Genomic DNA, 24,743 nt, shown 5'->3' on the forward strand with positions numbered 1-24,743 from the left:
GGAAAGGCTGTATCTTAGAGATATTATGCAGAAAGAAAATTCAAGATGTAGAAATCAGCTGCATGTGAGGCCTTAGAGCAGGGGTGGCCAACCTGAGCCTGAGGAGACAGAATTTACCAATGTTCATTGCCAAAGAGCCGCAGTAATATGTCAGCAGCTCCCACTCCCTCCCCGCACCTCCTGATTAGCTGTTTCGTGGTGTGCAGGAGGCTCGAGGGGGGGAGGAGCAAGGGCACTGCAGATTCAGGGGAGGGGGCGTGAAGGGATGGAGTGGGGGCAGGGCCTGTGGCAGAGCCGGGGGTTCTCACTGCTCAACCCCTCCGTTATATTGGAAAATTGGTACCTGTGGCTCCAGCCCTGGAGTCGGTGCCTATACAAGGAGCCGCATATTAACTTCTGCCCTAGAGAAAGCCCTGTGTTGCAGCCTATGTGCAGTGCACAGACGCGAGTGACAGTAAGGATGGTGGTGGTGTCTGCAATGATACAGAAAGGGGGTCGGGGTTGGCTTGGGGGGAAAACGAAGAGTTGTGTTGTGACCAGGATCCCAGGGGAGCCAGCTGAGGTCACTCAATTAGGGTGAACTGCAAAGAATGAGGCAGGCAACCCCAAAAGCTGGTGGATATTCCAATACTTAGATTTACCAAACCAGCAGAAAACCGCTTCTACAATACCTTACTGGTTACTCAGAAGTCAACAACACAATTCCCTTAAAGTAACCCAGCCTCAGGTCTCCACCTAGACACCCACAACAAATATGATGAGGATTACTGAAAATCTTAATCATATAAGAAAATTCTACCAATCGCAAAGGACGAGTCACATTCCTCCCAGGTTAATGAATATTCCAGATCTTACCCAAATACACGCTTACAGCCAATTCTTATTAACCAAACTAAAAAAATTTTAAAAAGAAAGAGTATAGGTTAAAAGATCAGCATACATACAGACATGAGTATAATCTTGAAATTCAGATTAATAGAGATGGTGAGCTTTGTAGTTGCAAAAAGTTCTTTTAGAAGTTTAGTCCGTAGGTTATAGTCCAATGTCCGAATATCATCTACAGGGTGATTCAGCTTAGAACTGGGATCTCAATCCCTATGTCTTTGGCTTCCCCTGCATGAAACCTCAAGCCATGATCAGGACCAAAGGGTCTTTTATACAGTTTTCTAGCACCCACTTGACCACACAGTCCTGGGTAAACAATAGACTTTTGATGTAACCATCCTTTCCTAAACCTCACCAGTAATTGACTACATGGATTAACATAAGAAACTGCTTAATGGATAAGTAGTTATCACAAACTTCAAAGCGACATATAGACAAGGACATTATTTCACCCAAGATTCATCTAAACATAAATATTCCCCTTTGATCTCTGAATCAATAGCTATAGTGATCGACAGGAAATGTCTGTTTACATGGCTAGCATCTATAAGTAAACACACACACTTAGTATCACTTCTAACAATATAGGTTTGCATTTCAAAGTTCTAGCCTATTTAGTATAGAATGCCCCTAATTACCATTTGCATACTTTCTAACATGTCTTTAAAGGTTGGCTCTGGGTTATTTAGCCTGCAAGCTGCTTAACCCTTTCTGGCCATGTGTTACACTTTGTATAAGATTTGTTGCAATTATATAACAGTGGTAGCAATAATGATTTGCATGATTATATTTTAATTAGAGAATGTTACGTGTCTTGGCCATTTTAGCTGTTGAGCTTGAGCTGATGGCTAGACGTCCATGAGTAGGTGTCAGAGACAGGCTGAGGTTTCAGTGGTAGCCATGTTAGTCTGTATCAGCCCAAAAAAAAAAAAAAAAAAAAAGAAGTCCTTGTTGCACCTTAGGACTGGTCCACACTAACCCCCCAGTTCGAACTAAGATACGCAACTTCAGCTACGTGAATAACGTAGCTGAAGTCCAAGTACCTTAGTTCAAACTACAAAGTACTTACCGCGGGTCCACACGCGGCAGGCAGGCTCCCCCGTCGACTCCGCGTACTCCTCTCGCAGAGCAGGAGTACCGGCGTCAACGGCGAGCACTTCCGGGATCGATTTATCGAGTCTAGATAAGACACGATAAATCAATTCCAGAAGATTGATTGCTTACCGCTGAACCCGGAGGTAAGTATAGACGTACCCTTAAGAGACTAACAAATTTATTTAGGCATAAGCTTTCATGGGCTAGAACCCACTTCATCAGCTGTATGAAGGGGGAGGGATAGCTCAGTGGTTTGAGCATTGGCCTGCTAAACCCAGGTTTGTAAATTCAATCCTTAAGGGGGCCACTTAGGGATCTGGGGCAAAATCAGTACTTGGTCCTGCTAGTGAAGGGGGGGGCTAGAGCCAATGACCTTTCAGGGTCCTTCCAGTTCTACGAGATAGGTATATCTCCATATATAAGTAAGATACAGGAGCAGGTATAAATACATGAAAGGATCTCATTAGACTGACCTTTCATGTATTTATACCTGCTCATGTATCTTTTACTTCATACATCTGATGAAGTGGGTTCTAGCCCATGAAAGCTTATGCCCAAATAAATTTGTTAGTCTCTAAGATGCCACAAGGACTCCTCGGTTTGTTTGTTTTTGTTTTTTGTTTTGGCTGAGATTTCAGTTTGGAAAGAAAGACAGGTCTGGACCAGAGAGTTAGATGTGTGAGTCGCGGTAGCTGAATTTGTGTTTGTGGATGAGATTCCCAGAGATAAGGTACAGAAGAAAAGTGGACCAAGGACAGAGCCTATGTAATCCCCACAGAAAGTTGGAGTGGGGATGAGGAGGATTGTCCAAGGACAAACTGAAGGAGAGATTAGAGAAGTAGGAGGAGAAGCAGGAGAGAACAAAAGATTAGATTTCAAGAAGACTACCATGGTCAGTGATGTCAAAGGCAGCTGACAGGTCAAGGAGGAAGATGGAGTACTGGCTCTGAGCTTTGCCTAGGGAAAGGTCATTAGAGACTTTTGCAAAAGCAGCCTCAGTGGAGTGCTCCAAATCTGTCTTCTGAAAACCTTCCCACCCCACCAGACCCTTCCTGCTTCCTAGAGTAACCACTCCCCAACCCCTTCACTCCCCCATCCCTCTACCCCTAGTATTCCTCACTTCCAGCTAACCCAGATCTGCCACCCATCCCTCCCTCCACAACAGCACCACTGCTGGACCCTCCACCCCTTTTTCCCCATTCCCAGTCCCCCACTTGCCCAGCTCACACCATTACCAGTTCCCAGGAGCTCCTCTCCTCCCTGACTCCCTTCATCCTTCTCTGTCCACTGTACCCGACCATCCCTGATTCCCTCTAAATCCTCCACACCCCTCTCCCTTTCATTGCCTCTGCTCTCCGCCTCCCTGCCTTGTGGCACCCCACAAACTCCAGCTCTCCATCTTCTCCCCTCCTCATGCTTTCTGCCCTCCTTTGTGTCAAGGGCTCCTGAATGAGACTCTCACACTGTCTCCTAGTCTGCACATGATTGCAACACCCTCCAGGCATTTGGAAAGTTATCATAGCAGGCCACCAGTTCCACTAGATTTAGGGTTCAGCATTACTTTCTGTTTAAAGGCCAACTATTCTAATTTCTCTAAAATTTACATGCTTACTCACATTGCCATGAAATAAACTCATCATCATCTGGGTGCAGGACAGGATTAGTGGTCCAAAGATGACATTAATTGCTCCAGAGATTCCTGAAATACAGCCCTTCTAACACAAGCTTTTGACAAAAATCACCTTGTTCTTATAACAGTTTCTTGCACACATCTGAGGCTCAAACTATGGTTCTGATTATCCCCTGACTAAAGTCAGTCACTTGGTATCTATCTCAGCTGGTGTACAGAGCATACTGCCTCTTTGGGAAAGTGGTATTAAATAAGTTAAAAGAACAGGAGTACTTGTGGCACCTTAGAGACCAACAAATTTATTTGAGCATAAGCTTTCGTGGGCTACAGCCCACTTCTTCGGATGCATAGAATGGAACACACGGAAGCTATTTATACATACAGAGAACATGAAAAGGTGGAAGTAGCCATACCAACTGTAAGAGGCCCATCAATTGAGATGAGCTATAGTCAGCAGGAGAAAAAAGAAATCTTTTGAAGTGATAATCGAGATGACCCATAGAAGGTGTGAGGAGAACTTAACATGGGGAAATAGATTCAATTAGTGTAATGACCCAACCATTCCCAGTCTCCGGTTAGACCTAAGTTAATTGTATCTAATTTGCATATTAATTCATATCTACCAACGTGATATATGCCATCATGTGCCAGCAATGCCCCTCTGCCATTGGCCAAACCGGACAGTCTCTACGCAAAAGAATAAATGGACACAAATCTGATATCAGGAATCATAACATTCAAAAATCAGTGGGAGAACACTTCAACCTCTCTAACCACACACTGACAGACTTGAAGGTGGCAATTTTGCAACAAAAATACTTCAAAAACAGACTCCAAAGAGAGACTGCTGAACTTGAATTAATATGCAAATTAGAGGAGGGATAGCTCAGTGGTTTGAGCATTGGCCCGCTAAACCCAGGGTTGTGAGTTCAATCCTTGAGGGGGCCACTTGGGGATCTGGGGCAAAATCAGTACTTGGTCCTGCTAGTGAAGGCAGGGGGCTGGACTCGATGACCTTTCAAGGTCCCTTCCAGTTCTAGGAGATGGGATATCTCCATTAATTTCTTAAAAAAAAAATAATAATAATAATTACAGCCTTCACAATATCCCCTGGCAATGAGTTCCACTGTGTGAAGAAATATTTCCTTTTGGTTGCTATACATTTTCTGCCTATTACTTTCACCACATGGGGTAAATAACACTTCTTTATCCACGTTCCCCACACCATTCATGATTTTATATTCCTGTATCATATCCCCTCATAGTTATTCTTTTCCAGTCTGTCTTATTAATCTCTCCTCCTATGGATGGTTTTCCATACCCCTAATCATGTTTGTTTGTTGTCCTTCTCTGCACTTTTTCCAATTCTAATATCTTTTTTTTGGATGGGGTGACTAGAACTGCATACAGTATTTAAGGTGTAGCATATCATGGATTTATAGAGTGGCATTATGATATTTTCTGTCTTATCACCTATCGCTTTCCCAATGGTTCCTAATATTCTGTTTATCTTTTTTTGACTGCCACTGCACATTTAGTGGATTTGTTTAATGAACTATCCACAATGATTCCAAGATTGCTTTCTTGAATGGGAACAGCTAATTTACACCCCATCACTTCGGAAAAAATATCCCAACTATAGATACAATGTGTTATTTTGCATTTATCAACACTGAAATTCATCTGCCATTTTGCTGCCAAATCACCCAGTTTTGTGAGATCTCTTTGTAAATCATCACAGTTTGCTTTGGCCTTAATGCCAGTAATTTTGCATCATCTCCAAACTTTGCCACCTCCTCATTTACACATTTTTCCAGTACATTTATGAATCTGCTGAACAACACTGTACAGATCCCTTAGGGACCCAACTATTTACCTCTCTCCATTGTGAAAACTGACCATTTATTCCTACTCTTTGTTTCTTGTCTATTAACCAGTTACTGATCCATGACTTCTTACTTTCCTTATGAGTAAGGCTACGATTTAGTCATGGAGGTTGCGGAAGTCACGGAATCTGTGACTTCCAGAGACCCCTGTGACTTCAGTCTGCGGTGGTGGGGAGCTGCGGGTGGCAGGGGTACCTTATAGCTCCCGGTTGCTGTGAGCAGTGGGAACCCCAGCAGCTCTGACATGCAACCTGTGGTGGGGGGGCCCCTGGAGCTCCTAACCCCCTACACAGCTGCCTGATGCAGACACTGTGGGCGCCCACAGATCCCCACGTCGTCACAAATATTTTTAGTAAAAGTCAGGAACAGGGTCACATTGTCAAAGCCGTTCTACAAGTCCAAGTACATTATATCTACAGGATTAGTCTTGTCCACAAGTTTGCTGACCCCCTTCAGAGAATTCTAATAGACGAGGTATGATTTCCTTTAACAAAATCCATGTTAACTTCCCCAACAAATCGTGTTCATCTGTGTCTGATAATTTTATTCTTTCCCATAGCTTCAACCAATGTACCTGGTACTAAAGTTAGGCTTACTGGTCACTAATTGCCAGGATCACTGCTGGAGCCTTTTAAAAAAATTGGTATTACATTAGCTATCCCAAATCATCTGGTATAGAAGCCCATTTAAGTGGGAGGTTACATACCGCAGTCAGTAGTTCTGCACTTTTCATATACAAGTTCCCTCAGGACTATTGGGTGAATACCATCTAGCCCTGGTGACTTATGTTTAAATTATCAATTTATTTGAAAACCTCCTTTATCGACACTTGTTTAACACCTCAATCACCGAGCAGCCCCACTAATTGTCTGGCAGGCTTCCTGCTGGTGATGTACTTCCAAAAATTGGCATTAATGTCCGTGACTTTTCCTAGTTCCCCTTCAAAATTCTTTTTTTGGACTGCCTAATTATATTTTTACACTTGACTTGCCAGAATTGATGCTCCTATTTTCCTCAGTAGGGTTTGACTTCCAATTTTTAAAGGATGCCTTTTTGCCTCTAACTGCCTTATTTACTCCGTTGTTTAGCCTTGGTGATATTGTTTGAATCCTCTTACTGTTTTTTTTTTTTTTTTTTCCCCCCTTTGGAGTACACTTATTTTGAGCCTCTATGATGGTGGTTTGAATAAGTTTCCATGCAGCTTGCAGGCATTTCACTTTTGTGAGTGTTCCTTTTAATTTCCATGTCACTAGCTTTCTTTCTTTTGTGTAGTTCCCCTTTCTCAAATTAAATGCTACTATGATGGAGTTCTTCATATATTCCTCCTCCCCGCCCAGGATGTTAAATTTAATTACATTATGGTCTCTATTACAGAGGTGGGCAAACTAGGGCCTGCGGGCCACATCCGGCCCGCGGGACCGTCCTGCTCGGCCCTTGAGCTCCCGGCCGGGGAGGCTAGCCCCCGACCCTTCCCCTGCAGCCTCAGCTCGCCGTGTCACCAGCGCTCTGGGCAGCAGGGTTGCAAGCTCCTGCCAGGCAGAGCAGCTGCCAGACATGCTGCTCTGAGCGGCATAGAAGGGGGCGGGGAGTGGGGGGGGGTGGATAAGGGGCAGAGGTCCTGGGGGGCAGTCAGGGGGCAGTTGGATGGGGCAGAGATTCTGGGGAGAGGGGGAGCAGATGGGGAACGGGGGGTTTGGATAGGTGTGGGAGTCCCGGAGACTCTGTCAGGGGGTGGGGGTATGGATAGGGGTCAGGGCAGTCAGGGGACAGGGAGCAGGGGGAGGTTAGATAGGGGGTGGGGTCCCGGGAGGTGGCAGTCAGGGGACAAGGAACGGGGGGCGGGGCAGTCAGGGGGCGGATAGAAGGCAGGGTCCAGGCTGTTTGAGGAGGTTCAGCCTTCCCTACCTGGCCCTCCATACAGTTTTGGAACCCCGATGTGGCCCTCAGGCCAAAATGTTTGCACACCCCTGCTCTATTACCAAGTGGTTCAGCTGTATTCACCTGTTGGATCATATCCTGTGTGCCACTTAGGACTAAATCAAGACTTGCCTCTCCCCTTGTGCGTTCCAGGACTACCTGCTCCAATCATTAATGGTATCTAAAAGCTTTATCTCTGGATCCCATCTTGAGGTGACATGTATCCAGTAAACATGGGGATAGTTGATATCCCCAATTATTACTGAGTTTTCTATTTTTATAGCCTTTCTAATGTCTCTAAGCATTTCATAATCACCATCACCATCCTGGTCAGTAACATATTCCTACTGCTATACTCTTATTATTCAAGCATGGAATTTCTGATTTTATGGCAGTTTCATTCATTTAAACTTGTTTTTACTATATTTGACAGTTTTCTTTTACATATAGTGCCACTGCCCCACCAGCACAATCTACTCTGTCATTCCTATCTAGTTTGAATCTTGGTATTACCAGGTGCCATTGATTATCATCATTCCACAAAGTTTCTGTAATACCTATTATATCAATACCCTCATTTAAAACCAGGCACTCAAGTTCACTCATCTTAGGATTTAGCCTTTCTGCATCTGTTTACAAGAACTTATAAACGTTGTCAATATTTGTCTGCCTTCATGTGATGTAACTGAATAGGACTCTCATTTGACTTTTTCTCTTCAGCTACTACGTGTACCTTATGAACTTGTATCCTTTCCTCTTTACTAGGATATGGAGAATAACCATTAAAAGATCCTCCCCTAAGGGATTGCTCTGTCTGAACCATGTGTTCCTCCACACCTGTTGCCTTCCCCCAGCCCTTATTTGAAAATTTTGTCTATGAACTTTTTCATTTTACATACCAGAAGTCTGGTTCCACTTGGGTTTAGGTGGAGCCCATCCTTCCTGTACAGGCTCCTCCTTTCCCAAGAGGTTCCCCAGTTCCTAACAAACCCTAAACCCTCCTCCCTATACCAGCAAATGATGAGTCAAAGAGAATGAAATTCACATGTGCAGCAAGATGAAGGTCTGTTAACAGCTGGTGGGTTTCCAGCAATCTGCTGTCACAGCAATTGGCTGGATCAAGAGGACATGCTATGGCCATTGAACCTGAGCTACATCATACATTTGAGTCTGAGCCTTATCACCAACAAGTTTCAGATGATGTGTTGTGGATTCTGCTTACATTTTGAAGGAGTTTCTCTTGGAAGTTTTGTCCTCATATCAATATTTGTGTGTTAAGAACAATATTCTGAGGTGCTCTCAAATCTGAATGGAGATATGGGACTAATTAAGCATTTTTCAGCATTGCTCTGTTGGTTAGTGGTGTGAAAAACCATATCCCTACCTGACATAGCTTGCCGGCAAAAGCTCTAAACTAGACACAGTTATAGAGGCAAAAAAGTCCAATTAAACTAAATCAAGGAAATTAAATGTCCATAAGTAAAGATTTTAGTAAAGCTTTTGCTATGGTCTTGCATGACCTTCTCATAAACAAACTAGGGAAATGCAACCTAGATGGAGCTACTTTAAGGTGGGCGTATAACTAGTTATCAGTGGTTCACAGTCATGCTGGAAGTCATAACGAGTGGGGTCCTGCAGGAATCAGTTCTGGGTCCAGTTCTGTTCAATATCTTCAATTATTTAGCTAATGGCACAGAGTACACTTATAAAGTTTGCAGACGATACCAAGCAAGTGCTCTGGAGGATAGGATTATAATTCGAAATGATTTGAAGTAAATAGGATGAAATTCAGTAAGGACAAATGCAAAGTACTCTACTTAGGCAGGAACAATCAGTTGCGCACATACAAAATGGGAAATGACTGCCTAGGAAGGAGTACAGCGAAAAGGGATCTGAGGGATCATAGTGGACCACAAGCTAAATATGAGTCAACAGTGTTGCAAAAAAAGCTAACATAATTCTGGGATGTATTAGCAGGAGTGTTGTAAGCAAGACACGAGAAGTAATTCTTCCATTCTACCCTGTGCTGATTAGGCCTCAACTGGAGAAGTCTGTTTAGTCTGGAGAAGAGACGACAGAGGGGACATAAGTTTTCAAGTACATAAAAGATTGTGACAAGGAGGAGGAAGAAAAATTGTTCTTCTTAACCTCTGAGGATAGGACAAGAAGCAATGGGCTTAAATTGCAGCAAGGCAGGTTTATGTCGGACATTAGAAAAAACTTCCTGTCAGGGTGGTTAAGCACTGGAATAAACTGCCTAGGGAGGTTGTGGAATCCTCATCATTGGAGATTTTTGTGAGCAGGTTAGACCAACACCTGTCAGGAATGGTCTAGATCGGGGTCTCAAACTCGCGTCCTGCAAACCTCCCCAATGTGGCCCGAGGGGCTGCAGCAGTTTTGGGGCCAGGTCTCTCCCTTGGCCCCACCTGCCGCCCCCTCCCCCCAGACGATTTAAAATAGCCCGGGGCCCCGGCAGCGCAGCGGATCTGAGTGGCATCTGCCTGCTTGCTCCACATGTCTGCTGGCCTCCTGCAGCCCCAGGGCGGGGTGGGGCTGTGTCTCTGTGCACTGCCACCACTCCTAGTGCCCCTGTGGCCAATGAGAAGCGGCGGCGGTGCCTGGGAGGCGGCTGTGCCTAGGGGCCCCCCAGCCCACTCAGCCTTGGAGCCGCAGGTAAGTGTCACACCCCCGACTCTCCCTCCCAAAGCCTGCATCCCCACCCCCTTCCCGCCCCCAAACTCCCTCCTAGAGCCTGCACCCCTGCCCCCTCCTCCCTCCCAGAGCCTGCAACCCCACCCCCTCCTCTTGCACCCCCACTTCGTGTCCCAGACCAGAGCCTGCACCCAAACTCCATCCCAGAACTTGCACCCGACCCCCTCCCCCACCCAAACTCCCTCCCAGAGCCCAACCTCTCACCCCTTCTGCACCCAAACTCCCTCCCAGAGCCTTAGGCAGGTGGGGGGCAGAGTTTTGGGTGGCATGAGTGACATTATTGGCCCGCTGGGAGGATCTGAGGACTGGCACTGGCCCTAAGTAAATTAAGTTTAAGATCCCTGGTCTAGATAACTTAGTCCTGCCATGAGCGCAGGGGACTGGACTAGATGACCTCTCAAGGTCCCTTCCAGTCCTATGATTCTGTAAACTATATTAAAGTACAGTTAAGGTTGCCTAGTGCTGCCTCATGCCCTTCCAGCATGTGGAGAGTGGTGAAAATTAAAACATCTGAAAACCAGCAAATGAAGAACTACACACCACACCTGCAAAATGAAGCTTAACTCTGCCCCTACTCCCTAACCTTGAAGCTAGCAAACGTCACTGGGAATAAGTCAGTAAGGGTGGTGCAAAGGTTTACCAACTAACCAGGGAAGTGGCAAATTTTCCATCTCTTGAAGTCTTCAACTCAATATTGGATGTCTTTCTGGAAGATATTTTCATCAAAACACAAGGTATTCAGCTCACTACAATGGTAACTGGATGAAACTGTATGGCTTGTATTATACAGAAGGTCAGACTAGACGACCTAATAGTATCTCCTGGCCTTTAAATTTTAAGGATCAATGATCAATAGGAGGGAAGACTAAGAACATGCCATTGTTGGTGTTGTGTTCAACAGATTTGAATACAACCACTTATCTCCATGCACTTCAGCTATACGCACTGTGTCAGCTGTAGCTTTACATGAACAGTGGAGGGAACAGTTGGAGCAGCTTGGCAGAGCTGGGACTGTGATAAGAAGAGAGGGGCATGTGAATCTTGAAGGAACAGGTATTCCTCACGTCAGTGCTAAGTGTTGTAGGTTGTGTCAATGAAGGTGCACAAGGGTGTGTTCTTGCCACGAGTGTTGTCAGCATTCTGGTGGCATATGTGCTAATGGTCTCCAATGCTCAGTGAGGGTAAGTGAAGGAATCCGGAGTGCAAGGGTAAAGGGGTGGTGACATTATGAAAGTCTAAGCCCTGGTCTACACTACGAGTTTACGACGAATTTAGCAGCATTAGATCGATTTAACTCTGCACTCGTCCACACGATGAAGCCATTTTTGTCGATTTAAAGGGGTCTTAAAATCGCATTTTATACTCCTCCCTGACAAGGGGATTAGTGCTGAAATCGACATTGCTGGGTTGAATTTGGGGGTAGTGTGGATGCAATTCGACGGTATTGGCCTCCAGGAGCTATCCCAGAGTGCTCTATTGTGACTGCTCTGGACAGCACTCTCAACTCAGATGCACTGGCCAGGTAGACAGGAAAAGCCCTGCGAACTTTTGAATTTTATTTCCTGTTTGGCCAGCGTGGCAAGCTGATCAGCAGAGGCGACCATGCAGAGCTCATCAGCAGAGTCGACTATGGAATCCCAGAATCGCAAGAGAGCTCCAGCATGGACCGAACGGGAGGTACTGGATCTGATCGCTGTACAGGGAGACTAATCCGTGCTATCAGAACTCCGTTCCAAAAGACGAAATGCCAAAATATTTGAAAGTCTCCAAGGGCATGAAGGACAGAAGCTATAACAGGGACCCGCAGCAGTGCTGCATGAAACTTAAGGAGCTCATGTAAGCCTAACAAAAAACCAAAGTGGCAAACGGCCACTTCAGGTCAGACCCCCAGACATGCCGCTTCTATCATGAGCTGTAGGCAATTCTAGGGGGTGCCCCTACAACTACCCCACCCCTGTACGTGGACTCCTGCAAGGGAGTCTCATGCAACAGGGATGAGGATTTTGGGGATAAGGAAGATAGCGCACAGCAGGCAAATGGAGAAACTGTTCTCCCCGACGGCCAGGAACTGTTTATCACCTGGATACATTACTCGCCCAACCCAGGCTCCCGGACCTTGAAGGCGAAGAAGGCCCCTTTGGTGAGTAACTTTGTAAATATAATACAAAGTTTAAAAGTAAGCATGTTTAATGATTAATTTGCCCTGAAGACTTGGGATGTATTCGCGGCCAGTAAAGCTACTGGAATTGCAGTCAAACAACATCCGTTCTTTATCTCTCCGTGTTCTCCTCAGGAGAGTGATATCATTCATGGTCACCTGGTTGAAATAGGGGAATTTTATTAAGGTGACATTCAGAGGTGGCCGTTCCTGCTGGGCTGTGTGCCTGTGGCTGAAAAGAAATCAGATGCTTGTATGTATAGTGGATAGCTTAGTGGTTTGAGCATTGGCCTGCTAAACCCAGGGTTGTGAGCTCAATTCTTGAGGGGGTCATTTAGGGACCTAGGGCAAAAATCTGTCTGGGGATTGACCCTACTTTGAGCAGGGGGTTGGACTAGATGACCTCCTGATGTCCCTTCCAACCCGGATATTCTATGATCATCCCCACTGTTAGCCACACGGTCGGGGGAGAGGTGAAGCAATCATCTCAGAGAACTGGGTGTGAGGGGGGGATTAGTTGAGTTTGTGCTGCACGTCAACCCAAAAACGTTAGCCCCTCCTTTTAAATGGTCAACCCAACTCTCCTTTCTTTTCCTCCTGCAGCTGCAAATGTTTCAATGCTACCACTATCATCTCCGTCCCAGAGGCTAGCGCAGATAAGAAGGTGAAAAAAAAAAAAAAAAACCACGCACTTGCGATTAAATGTTCTCTGAGCTCATGCAGTCCTCCCGCACTGAAAGAGCCCAGCAGAATGCATGGAGGCAAACAATGTCAGAGTCCAGGAAAACACAAAATGAACGCGAGGACAGGAGGGATGCGCGAGATGAGGGGTGGTGGGATCAAGAGGCGAGGTGGCAGCAGCGTGATGAGAGGAGGCAGGAGGCAATGCTGAGGCTACTGGAGGATCAAACTGATATGCTCCAGCGTACGGCTGAGGTGCAGGAAAGGCAGCAGCAGCAGAGTCTGCTGCTGCAGCCCTTGTGTAACCAACTGCCCTCCTCCCCAGGTTCCATAGCCTCCTCACCCAGATGCCCAAGAATGCGGGGGGGGGGGAGGGGGCGGCTCTGGGCACCCAACCACTCCGCCCCAGAGGACTGCACAAGCAACAGAAGGCTGGCATTCAATAAGTTTTGAAGTGCAGTGTGGCCTTGTCTTCCCTCCTCCACCACCCCACCCGGGCTACCTTGGCAGTTATCCCCCTATTTCTGTGACTAATAAAGAATGCATGAATTTGAAACAAACGACTTCATGTCAAGTTTCATGACTGGCCAGGCTACGGTGTGAAAGTTCTTTGTTTCTCCTTGATGAAAACCCGCCCCATTGGTTCACTCTACATCCCTGTAAGCCAACCGCCCTCCCCTCCCCCCTTCGATCACCGCTTGCAGAGGCTATAACCAGGGCCAAGTTTTGCCTTAGCAAAGAGAAGGTGTTGGACTTTGTGTTATCCTGCTCCTGTGCTCTGTTCCCAAAGTGTTCTGTAGCAGGGAGGGCAAAGTGCTAGTATGTGTCATTGGCCTGGTGGAGTGTTGCTGAAACAGGGCACAATTTGAGGTTGCATTGAGGGTGTTGTGAACCTTAACTGTTCTTTCCCATTCTAATAACCAAGGAGACAGGAATCCTTACCCAGAGAGGTCACGTTCTCATAGTTCTCCTGCATGACGTCTCTGTAGAGAGCTCTCTGAGTGAGGTCCAGCAGAGCCCACTCTTCTTCGCTGAAATACACAGCCACCTCCTCGAAGGCCATTGGCTCCTGAAAGAGCAAAAACCCCTTACTCAGTACCTGCTGCCTACCGACAACCCCGCTACTCACAGGGGAGGAGGGCCAATCACTTGGAAGCTGTGGGAGGCAGGCAGGCAGCATAGTTCCACCCACACCCCATCACATGACAGCAGCCAGAAAGCATCAAAGGGAAGGGAGAAAAAGAGCACCCCCACTCCTCCCAGCAGAGGGGGAGGGAAGGAGTCTTCACATTCACCAGTCACCTACTAGCCAGAGGCTAATATAGGAGATGGAGCCCCCAGCAAGGTTCAGGGACAACTCCCTCATTGCCAGCAGCTGGATGGGAGGGGATGGGGTATCTTCCCTAGGCCTCACTGGTGGGTTCCCCTTTATCTCTCACAGCAGCCTCTGGCTAGTAGGTTCAGGCTCCAGTATTGAAGTCTGGTAAGTTTCCCCAGCCCAGTCCGGGGTGTGTGTGGGGAGGCGGGGGGTGTTTCCTGCTTGACTAATTAGAGAATTCCCACCCACAAACCACAGGGATCTGTTGCTGAGACCTAGGCATCACAGTAAACAAATCTCAGCAGATTTATCATGTCCTGGCCCCGTCTTTTTCTCCACGCTGTGTATTTCCTGACCCCTCCCACTTCCAGGCCAGCCCCCTCAGAAGTGCCTTCTGTATTTACTGCCCTTCTCCCTCCAAAGGGAACCCACCAGCAACTCCCTGATAATCCGTACCTCAAATGGCTCCACTGCAGCCATTTCCTTTCCCTGGTCCCTGGAAGGACGGAATGAGCTGGAGCAAAACATGGATGTTACGCTGCAGCCTGTTAGGGCAAAAAGGGCAATTGGAGACATGTCAGAACAGGAAATCATTTCACAGCACAATTCCCCCCAGGATTTTTCCCTGCACACTGATGTTCTAGACTATCATGCAAATAGAACAATTCAAAACACAGTAATGGAGGAGCGGGGGCTTTATCTACCAAGACATCTGTTAGAAAAGGAATTCAGCCAAACACAAAGTGTCCAATAAGTTCTTGGAATGTACAGGGGCCACCTGTTTTCTTTGAGAGGATGGAAGCAGTAACTGGAGAATGAAGGAATGAGTTAGGAAACTGAATGGTAAAGCAATATGGCAAAAGTGATGAGAAAATGATCGATGAGAAGGAAGGCATGAGAGCAGCAGAATAAGGACAACGGCCATCCAAAAGGCAGACTTCAACCAACGCAGAGAGCTGGTAGGTGAGGTACCAGGGGAATAAAATCTCAGAGGGAGAAAAGAGTTCAGGAGAGCTGGCTGGCAGTTCCTTGGAGACAATATTAAAGGAGCAGCAGCAAAGGATCACAATGTGAAGGAAAGACAGAAAGAAGAGTAAGTGGCCAATATGGCTCTACCATAAGCTCTTTCATGACCAGAAAATAAAAAGGAATCCTATAAAAAGTGGCATCATGGACAAATTTCCATGGATGAGTACAAAAGAATTGCACAAGCATGTGAAGACAAAATCGGAAAGATTAACTCACAAAATGAAGTAACTCACCTTGAAAGTGACACGAAAAAGTCAATAAGATAAGGGTTCTGTAAATTATATTAGGAGACTGGGGAAGAAAAGTGTAGGTCCTCTACTTACCAGAGAAGAAGAGACATCAACAAGACAAAGGTGTTTAATGCCTTTTTACATTCACTAAAAAAAATGTAATTGTGACCAGATATTTAATTATTCTTAACCAAGAGGGGGAAGGAACAGTAACCACAATGGGGAAATAAGAAGTTTAATACATTTAACTTATGTAAATATTTTTTCAAGTCAGCAGGGCCTGATGCAATTCATCCTGGGGTACCTGAGGAATTAGATGAAGCAATCTTGGAACAGTTAACAACGATCTTTGACAACTCTGGGAGGATGGTGAGGTGCCACAAGGCTGGAGAAGGGCCAACATAAAACCTGTCTTCAAAAAGGGGAGCAACACAGACCTGGGAAATAAAGACCAGTCAAGCCTAATTTAGATACCCAGAAAGAAAAATGTATTAAACAGCCAATGTATAAGCACCTAGAGGATAGTAAAGTGATGAGTTATAGCCAGCATAGATTATCGAATACAAATCATGCCAAACCAATCTAATTTCTGGCTTTAACAGAGGTACTGGCCTTATGGATTTGGGGGGGGGCACTGTAGACATGACATATCTTGATTTTAGTAAGGCTTTTGACACAAGACCCCATGACATTCTCATCAGCAAACTAGGAAAATGTGATGTACTTGAAAGTCTGTACTCAAAGAGTAATTTTAATGGTTCACTGACAAACAGGGAGGATGTATCTAATGCGGTCCCACAGGAACCAATCCTCCATCTGCTACTACTCAATATTTTCATTAATGACTTGGATAATGGAGTGGAGAGTGTGCTTATTAAATTTGCAGATGACACCAAGCTGGGAAGAGTTGTAAACACGTTGGAGAACAGGATTAGAATTCAAAATGACCTTTATAAATAAGAGTTCATCTGAATGAACAAGATGAAATTAAATAAAGACAAGTGCAAAGTACTACACTTAAGGAAGGAAAACCAAATATTCAACTACGAACTGGGGACTAACTGGCTAGGGGGCAGTACTACTCAAAAGGATCTGGAGGTTATGGTGGATCATAAATTGAATCTGAGCCAGCCATATGACTCAGTTGTGACAAAGGCTAGCTCAGTACTGGAAAAGGTTACCAAGGGACATTGTGGAATCGCCACCTGTAGCAGGGTGGACACCTGATCCTGCCCTGGAGGGCTTGACACCAGCCCTGAAAGAGGGCTGTAGGAGTTAAAAGCAGCCCTGAAGAGGGCTGCAGCTCTAAAAGCTGGGCTGATTGGGGAAGCGGCTGCAGCTGGGCCACACCCCAATCAGGCCACAGCTGGCTTGTATATAAAGACTGGGAGCCAAGCATTCACAGTCTCTCTATGTGTTCAGAGGGAGACAGGCCTGGCTGCAGGGAGCTAGAGACAGGGTACCTGGGGAGCCCCAGGCTGTGGCCTAGCATTGGGCTAAAAGGTACTGGGGGTTGCAGAGGGCAGCCCAGGGGTAGGCCAAGGCAGCAGGTCCAGACCCAACCTTGCCAGTGATGAATAGGCTGATACTGCAGTCTGCCCCAGGGCATGGGGCTAGATGGAGACTGGCAGTAGCCTTATACTGAAGTGAGGTGGGAATAGTGGGTGGGGGTTCCTTGGGAAAGGGAAACCCTAAGACTGAGGGGTTCCTGCCAAGGGGCAGCACCCAGAAAAAGGGGCACTGGGGTCCTGGGAGGTACACTGAGCCAGAGGACAGCGGATCACCGGCTTGCAGAGGGCGCTCCGGAGCTGGAATGAGCTAATTCCTGGAAGTCACCAGCAGGAGGCGCTGCAGGGATGAGTCCACACTGCTACACCACCACTGAAGATTTTTAAGGACCGGTTGGACAAACACCTCAGTGTTGGGGGCTGGACTAGATGACCTCATGGTTCATGGAAATGTATAAGAACCTTGGGACATAATCCTTCTTCATCTCAGATCTGCTTTGGGTTTCAAGAGGGGGAAACCTTAAGCCATAAGGATTGAGATCCCCAGTCACTGACTGGAGTCACCCTGAATATGGACATTGGACTATAACCTATGGACTATATCTAAAAGGACTTTTGGCAACCACAAGCTCATCTCTGCTAAGTATCTGAACTTCAATATACATACAGACATGAATTCAATTCTTGATCTTTTAACCAACACTTTTTTAATAAATTTTAATTTAGTTAATAAGGATTGGCTATAAGCGTGTATTTTGGGTAAGCTCTAAGTTATAGTTGGTCCTGGGTATGTGGCTGATCCTTTTGGGGTTGGAAAAACCTCTCTTTTATATGATGAGATAAGATTTTCAGTAATCATCATATCTGACGTGTGTCTGGACGGAGGCCTGAGGCTGGGCACTTTAAGGGAACTGTGTTGTTTGAACTTCTGAGTAACCAGTGAGGTACTATAGAAACTGTTTTGTGCTGGCTTGAGGGTGCTGGGCAGTTGTGGTGGGGCTGTGGGCAGGGGGGCGCTGGGCGCAGGTGTTGTGCAGGATGCTGTGCATTTGGGGCGGGGGGGGGGTCAGGGGAGGTGCTGAGCATAGTGGGTCCGGGGGGATTCTGGCCATAGGAAATCGGGGAGGGGGGGGCTGTGTGGGACAGCATGTAAATAGTGCCATCGCACTAGGCTGGGCAGAGCGGGGCCACCCCTGCCAGGCTATGCCCCTGGCTGACCCCCCACCTTGCCCCGCACCATGCTCCATTGCCTCCATGGGGGCCCACAAATATGTTTGGCGCCGGGCCCACAAAAGGTTAATCCGGCACTGCATATGCCGCACACCCCTCCTCTGCCCCAACCCATTGCCCTGAGCCCCTTCCTGCACACTGTACCCCCTCCCACACCCCAACCCCCTGCCCTGGCCCTGCATGCAATTTCCCCACCCAGATGTGGCCCTCTGCCAAAAAGCTTGCCCACCCCGGACTAAGGCAACAAATTCCCTCCAAAATAAGAGAACTTCTTCTCACTAAACATGGGAACGTCCAAATACGAGATGCTTTTTAGCAGACATTTAATAATTAGATGGAAAAAGACAAAATCTGACAGCTAATGTCTACGTTAAGTCATTAAAGAGAGAAGGGTGGAAATCTGGAGAATTTTGGATCAATTCTCACAAATTAGAGCAGAAAGTGAAAAGATGTGAAGCATTTTATATTGCTAGACAATAGTAAGTAAAGAGGTAAAATATGAGTGAATTTCATATTTGACAAATTGAGAGAAAATGGGGAAACATCTGCAAAACTTTTCTAAATATATTCGAAAAGGTCAAAAATGAGGATATTTTATGTTAATATTGTATTATTAGTGAGACACGGAAAAAGTCTCAGGGAATATTAAATTAGAAATAGATAACTAGAGAGAAAGAGGCAAATTTTTAGGATATTCTCCTGAAGAAGAAATCTGTGTGTAACTCAAATGTATCTCTCTCACCAATTGAAGTGGGTCCAGTAAAAGATATTATCTCACTTACCTTATCTTTCTAAATGCAAAGCAATGCACATTGGAGAGAAAAACTAGAGGTACTTATAAACTCTACTGGGTGGTAAATTAACTATCAACTGTAGCCCATATAGCTAGCTTTAGCATTTATTTTATGCAGCAGTAATGCAAGGAACCTACGGGCCGGTCTCCTGTATGACACTGGCATCAGCAGTTAGCATAAGGCTCAAGGTCTATGAACTCCGGCACAGATAAATAGCCTAAGGGTCACCCCTAAGGTTTGGGGAACCGGAAATAGAGTGCCTAAGGGGGGATTTCATCCGTAAAGACACCAGCCGACCAGAGGAACATGAGCTAACACTGGCTTTCAGAAAGAACATCCACAAATGTCCGACTACAGGAGTGCCATGGCAACGTATTGACACATGACACCAAAAGGAGATCATTAATACGCTAACCTATAAGAGAAGGACACCCCAGCACTAGTAGGGAGAGGAAATACAAATTAGGAAGAGGGGAGAAACCCCCACTGAATATGCATTACACCTAGCAATATCAATAGAACATATTATCGGCTACACAACTCAAGAAAGGGATCTGCATGTTGCTGTAGACAAACCAACAAAAAGCTCCATTCAATGCACAGCTGCTAGCAAAAAAGTTAACATCATGTTAGGATTCATAAGGAATGGGATGGAGAATACCACACAAATCGAGGGGCAGCCTCTAATATCCTGGGACCACCATGGCTACTACAGCACTGCACACAGGATATTTTATATCAATCTTTCAGAATTGGGGAAGAAATAGGTCTAAAAAGAAACATTTGATAATGAGAAAACCACCTGGCTCTGAAGAGAGTTTATATTAAGTGAGAGTGTTGGACAGTTTGACGGGATTGTACATGGAAGTTCAATAAACAGACAGTAATAATTCCCCCCACTCACCCCTACACCATTCACACGGGCAGCAGGGAGACCTTTGGGGAGGTGCTTTAAGAGGGTACGTGAGGGGAGTATGAAGCAGGAAAACTCCCTGGCATTGGGGAGGAGGGAGCAGCAGGGGCAGGCAGGTGACTGGCAGCTGGGGGGAGCTGTATTGGGCAGTTGGGGGTAGCAGTAGCCAGGACTGTGTAACCTTGGGCTGGACAGTCTCCCTTGGGAACTTTTTCCTCCCGTCCCCTTCCTCGGCTTGTTGCTGGCAGAAAATGGCCACCCCAGAGGCAGCTGTGTCTCAGGGCTCTGCAAGCTGCACCCATTAAGCCCCTTCTCATTTGGGGAATGATTCAGGACAATTTCCCAAAGAGAGAAAATTTGCTGCAGGTCAAATGGTTGGAAAAAATCCCAAATCTGAGATTGTTAAATTAACACTGGAGAATTAAAGAGAAAATGGGGCAAAATCTGAAAAGGAGACTAGAGAAAGTGTCAATAATTGTTCCATCAGCACTGACCCTTCATGGAGCAGTTGCTGCTTTTACACCTGAGAGGAGACTTCCTTTCTCTGACTCCTGCCCATGGGACCATGGTAGGATGTGTTGACCCAGTGAAGCTGACTTGAGGCTGATGCAAGGTAAGCAAAGCCAAACCAGCCTCCCAGGGTACAGGGTTGGAAACCGGTACAAGGAGTGGGCCTGGGTTCCCCTACATCAGTGGTTCTCAACCAGGAGTATATGTACACCTGGGGGTATGCAGAGGTTTTCCAGGGGGTCCATCAACTCATCTAGATTATTGCCTAGTTTTACAACAGGCTACATCAGTGGTTTTGTACTGGTGACGCCTTTCACATAAAATGCCTCTGAGTGTGACCCCCTCCTTATAAATTCAAAAGGACTTTTTATATATTTAACACCATTATAAATGCTGGAGGCCAAGCGAAGTTTGGGGTGGAGGCTGACAGCTGCTCGCAACCCCCCACGGAAGAACCTTGTGACCCTCATGAGGGGTCCCGACCCCCAGTTCGAGAACCCCTGGGTTACATAAAAAGCACCAGGGAAGTCAGTACAAACTAAATTTCCATACAGACAATGACTTGTACATACGGCTCTGTACACCGTACACGGAAATGTAAGCGCAGTGTTACATCCGCCTTCATCTATTGTATAGATATGTGGTAAAAAGGAGAACGTCACTAGCCACGTCCAGGCAGAGTGTGCTGTGACACGCTGCTATTTCGAGATCGGAAACTTGGGTATGCAAGTGAACCGCTGCCCACCAGCCCCTGGACTCGCCGCTTAGGCAGGAGCCCCCCCCCCCATCCCTCCGATTGGGAGAGGCTGGGCGGGCGGAGGCAGGACGCGGGGCGGGGCGGGGGGCTGTTGCCCAAGACCCCTGGGAGCGGCAGGGCCAGGCCCAGAGATCTCGGGACAAGAGTTCCCGTTAGGAGCCTGCGAGACAGGCGCTGCCCGGGGGAGGGGCGCAGGGCCAGGGGTCTCGTGGGGGGGGCGGGGGGGAAGGGTGTCAGGCTGATCCCGGGACCCTTCCTTACCTGGGCTCGAGAGGGCGAAAGAGCCCCGGGGCAGGCTGGGAGTTGTAATTCCGGGGTCTTCTCAGAGCGGAAGTGACGAGCCAGTTGCTCAGGCAACGCGCTCTCCCGTAGCGCGGGAAGCGGAAGTGGGCCATCTGCCCACGCGGCCCCGCCCGGTGCACACTGGGAAGCGTAGTTCTCTCTGTCAAGCTCGGCCTTTTATTGGAGGAGGGGCCGTAGGCGCTGGGCGGGAAGGATAGAGGCTCTGACTCGCAGCCCCGGGGGTCTGCTCCCGGGCGGGGCTGGACAGCGCTGGAGCCGCTGCGCTCGCGCTAGTACCGCCCATGGGGTCAGTCCCCGATTCCTCCTGCCCGGACCCCTCGGCCGGCTGTCCCGGGCGCACGCTGCAGCCGTTGAGATTCCCCCGCGCAGCTTTGAATCCCGCTCGCAGCCAGAGGCGGCCCCAGCCCCCTGGAGCCGGGGCGGGTTGTGCTGCGCAGTGCCCCTGGCTCTAGTGAGGATCCCGCCCCGGCGCTGCTCGGGGGTGGCCGATGATGACGGGGACCGGAGGGGGGAGGGGATCCCTGAGCCCGGGGGGGGGAGGTCCCAGCTGCACAGTCTAGGTGCCGAGGCTGCAGAGGGGCAGCCAGTGCCGAGCTCGCAGAGACTCGGGCAGTTGACACGCGGCAGGGACGCTGTCTCTGTGGCAGGAGAAGGCGGGCGCGATGTGTTTGGGATGCTGATGCTGGGCCAGTAGAAATGCTGGATTCAGTGAGAGACGAGGCAAAGGAGAGGACGGTGAGTGGCAGCTCCACACAGTCACCCAGTTCCAGGTACCCCGCTGCATGTTAAGAGACAAAAGGCAAACAGGGACCCAGCCCCCTGCAGTGTCCCTCTCCTGGGAGCAGAGCCCCTGGACACGTAGGAGCTAAGCTGGGAGTGAGCTGGAGGGTCCCACAGCACAGAGGCAGCTGAAGTCCCTCCAAGTTTTGGAAACTAGGCAATGCAGAGTGAAAGGGCTTTACACCCTACCCAGCTGGGCCTGGGGGCATCAGCAGCAAGTGGGGGCTGGGAGTGAGCTGCATGGGCAGCAGCACCACGGAAGACAGGCTGCCTGTGATCGAGGGGCCCGGGGAATATCTCAGTCCCTTTTCTGTAGATACGATGAACGCAGGATCTGCTCCTGGGTCTTCCCCAGGGACCGAATATTTCTTTGCAAAATAAATCTTTTAGTTGTAGGGCAGTGGTTTTCAACCTTTTCACGCACAAGGTCACTTTTTGAACTTAAGATCAACCCAGGATCTACCGAGGTCTCGCCTCACTCACTCCATTCCCCCCACCCCCCTGTCGCTTGCTCTCCCCCACCCTCACTCACTTTCACCAGGCTGGGGCAGAGGCTTGGGGTGTGGGAGGGGGGGCAGGCTCTGGGCTGGAGCCGAGGGGTTTGGAGCGTGGGAGGGGGCTCTGGGCTGAGCCTGGGGCAGGGGGTTGGGATGCAGCAGTGAGAGGTGTAGGCTCTGAAATGGAGTTTGGGTGTAGGAGGGGGCTCCAGGCTGGTGCTGAGTGTTGGGGTGCAGGAGGGGGTGAGGGGTGTGGGCTCTGGGGGGAAGTTTGGGTGCAGGAGGGGGCTTCAGGCTGGGGCAGAGTTGTGGGGTGCAGGGGGGGGTGAGGTGCAGACTCCGGCTGGGAGGCGCTTACCACTGACCAATGGGAGCTGCAGAAACAGTGCTGGGGGTGGGGGCAGCACATGGAGCCAGGGCCGTCCCTAGCTAATCTGGAGCCCTACGCAGCTTCCCCACCCCCTCCCGTAGGGTCGGGAGCTGGCCCCAGGCCTCCGCAAGGGTGGGGAGGGCTGGCCCCAGGCCTCCACGGGGGAGGGCAGGGCTGGCTTAGGGGGAAGGGGGGAACCACCCCCCAGCACTCACCAGCAGCGCGGCTGGGGCCAGGTCCCTGCACTTCCCTCTGCCAGTGAGTGCAGGCCCAGCCCTGCTGCAGTCCTCAGGGGTGGGAAGAAGTGGGGCTGGGGCAGAGCAGGATGGGGGCAGGGCTGAGGCAGAGCGAGGTGAGGCAGGGGCTGGAGTAGTACGCGGCTGCGCAGGGCACCAGGAAATTTGGTGCCCCAAGTTTCCTTGTGCCCTACGCAGCTGCGTACTTTGCATATGGGTAAGGACGCCTCTTCATGGAGCTGCCTCACCCCCCATCCCTTCCCCCAGGGGTCGCAGAGATGTGCCAGCAGCCAGGCACTTCTCGAGTGGCATGGGACCACGGCAGGCAGGCTGGCAGCCTCTGAGCCCCACTATGCCGCTGGACTTTTAACGGCCCAAAGACTGCGACTGACTGGCCGAGGCGCCAGGATCGACCAGTCGATCGCAATCCACGGGTTGGTGACCACTGGTATAAGCAGTAAAATTAAATGGCCACACTATGGTGCCAGAGTCTAAGAAATGAAAAGACCCAAGATACCTCAGGGTACGTCCAAACTACCCACCAGATCGGAGGGTAGCAATCGATCTATCGGGGATCGATATATCACATCTCGTCTAGATGCGATAAATCGATCCCCGAACGCACTCTCCGTTGACTCCGGAACTCCACCAGGGCGAGAGGCAGAAGCGGAGTCGAAGCTGCAGCCATCGATCCCGCGCCGTGAGGACGGGAGGTAAGTAGATCTAAGATACGTTGACTCCAGCTATGCTATTCTCATAGCTGAAGTTGCGTATCTTAGATCGATCCTTCCCCCTAGTGTAGACCAGCCTTAGGTTCTCATTGACTCTGAAAAGGGATTTATTTCAAATCCCTTTATTTCTGTGGCTTGTAAAATATAAGGACCAAACGATTTCAATAGTTCTGACACTGGGGTTGTGGATGCTGTAACCGTATCTCAGATTGAATAATGATTTTATATCTGATTCAAGGCAGCTTCCCAAAAGCAATGCCAATTTTTCTTCCCTAAAATTGATGATGCTGGGCAGCAGGGGATCTCCTTAATCTGCTGAGGAACCTCTCTGGGTCCCACTATCAGTTCTGTTTTCCAGCACTTCAGGTGCTTCTGACTCCTTGGTGAGGTTTTCCTGCAAGGTCTGTGTGTGAATCTTTGTGTGTAGGAAGCAGAGGGAGCTGTCACTGAGCTGAAGGAGGGAAATAGTTAGTTGAGAGAGATGGGGGAAGAAAAAAATAGTCCCAGAAGCAGGGGTACTGGAACAGGGGGGAGGCAGGGGAGCCTGGCTCCCAGCTTTTAAAGGTGGGGGGA

At 48.4% G+C, this 24,743-nt stretch overlaps 1 protein-coding gene across 3 annotated transcripts in view; it reads right to left on the reverse strand.

Annotated features, from left to right (window-relative positions):
- Positions 1–22,008, reverse strand: part of LOC128822955 (zinc finger protein 436-like) — a 44,935-nt gene extending 22,927 nt beyond the window's left edge. Inside the window, exons 1-3 of one of the 3 annotated variants that reach the window (XM_054004857.1) lie at positions 21,515–22,008; positions 14,739–14,827; positions 13,907–14,033 (exon numbers count right to left, since the gene is read on the reverse strand). In XM_054004857.1, the coding sequence (XP_053860832.1) occupies positions 13,907–14,033; positions 14,739–14,810 (199 nt within the window). In that variant the 5' untranslated portion in view covers positions 14,811–14,827; positions 21,515–22,008. Of the gene's footprint in view, positions 1–13,906; positions 14,034–14,738; positions 14,828–15,845; positions 16,880–21,514 lie in introns of those variants that run through there. The other 2 variants (XM_054004859.1, XM_054004858.1) reach the window with 2 other exon arrangements.
- Positions 22,009–24,743: the final 2,735 nt, after the last annotated feature.

The sequence above is a fragment of the Malaclemys terrapin genome, chromosome 15, assembly GCF_027887155.1.
Source record: "Malaclemys terrapin pileata isolate rMalTer1 chromosome 15, rMalTer1.hap1, whole genome shotgun sequence".
Lineage (NCBI taxonomy): Eukaryota > Metazoa > Chordata > Testudines > Emydidae > Malaclemys > Malaclemys terrapin.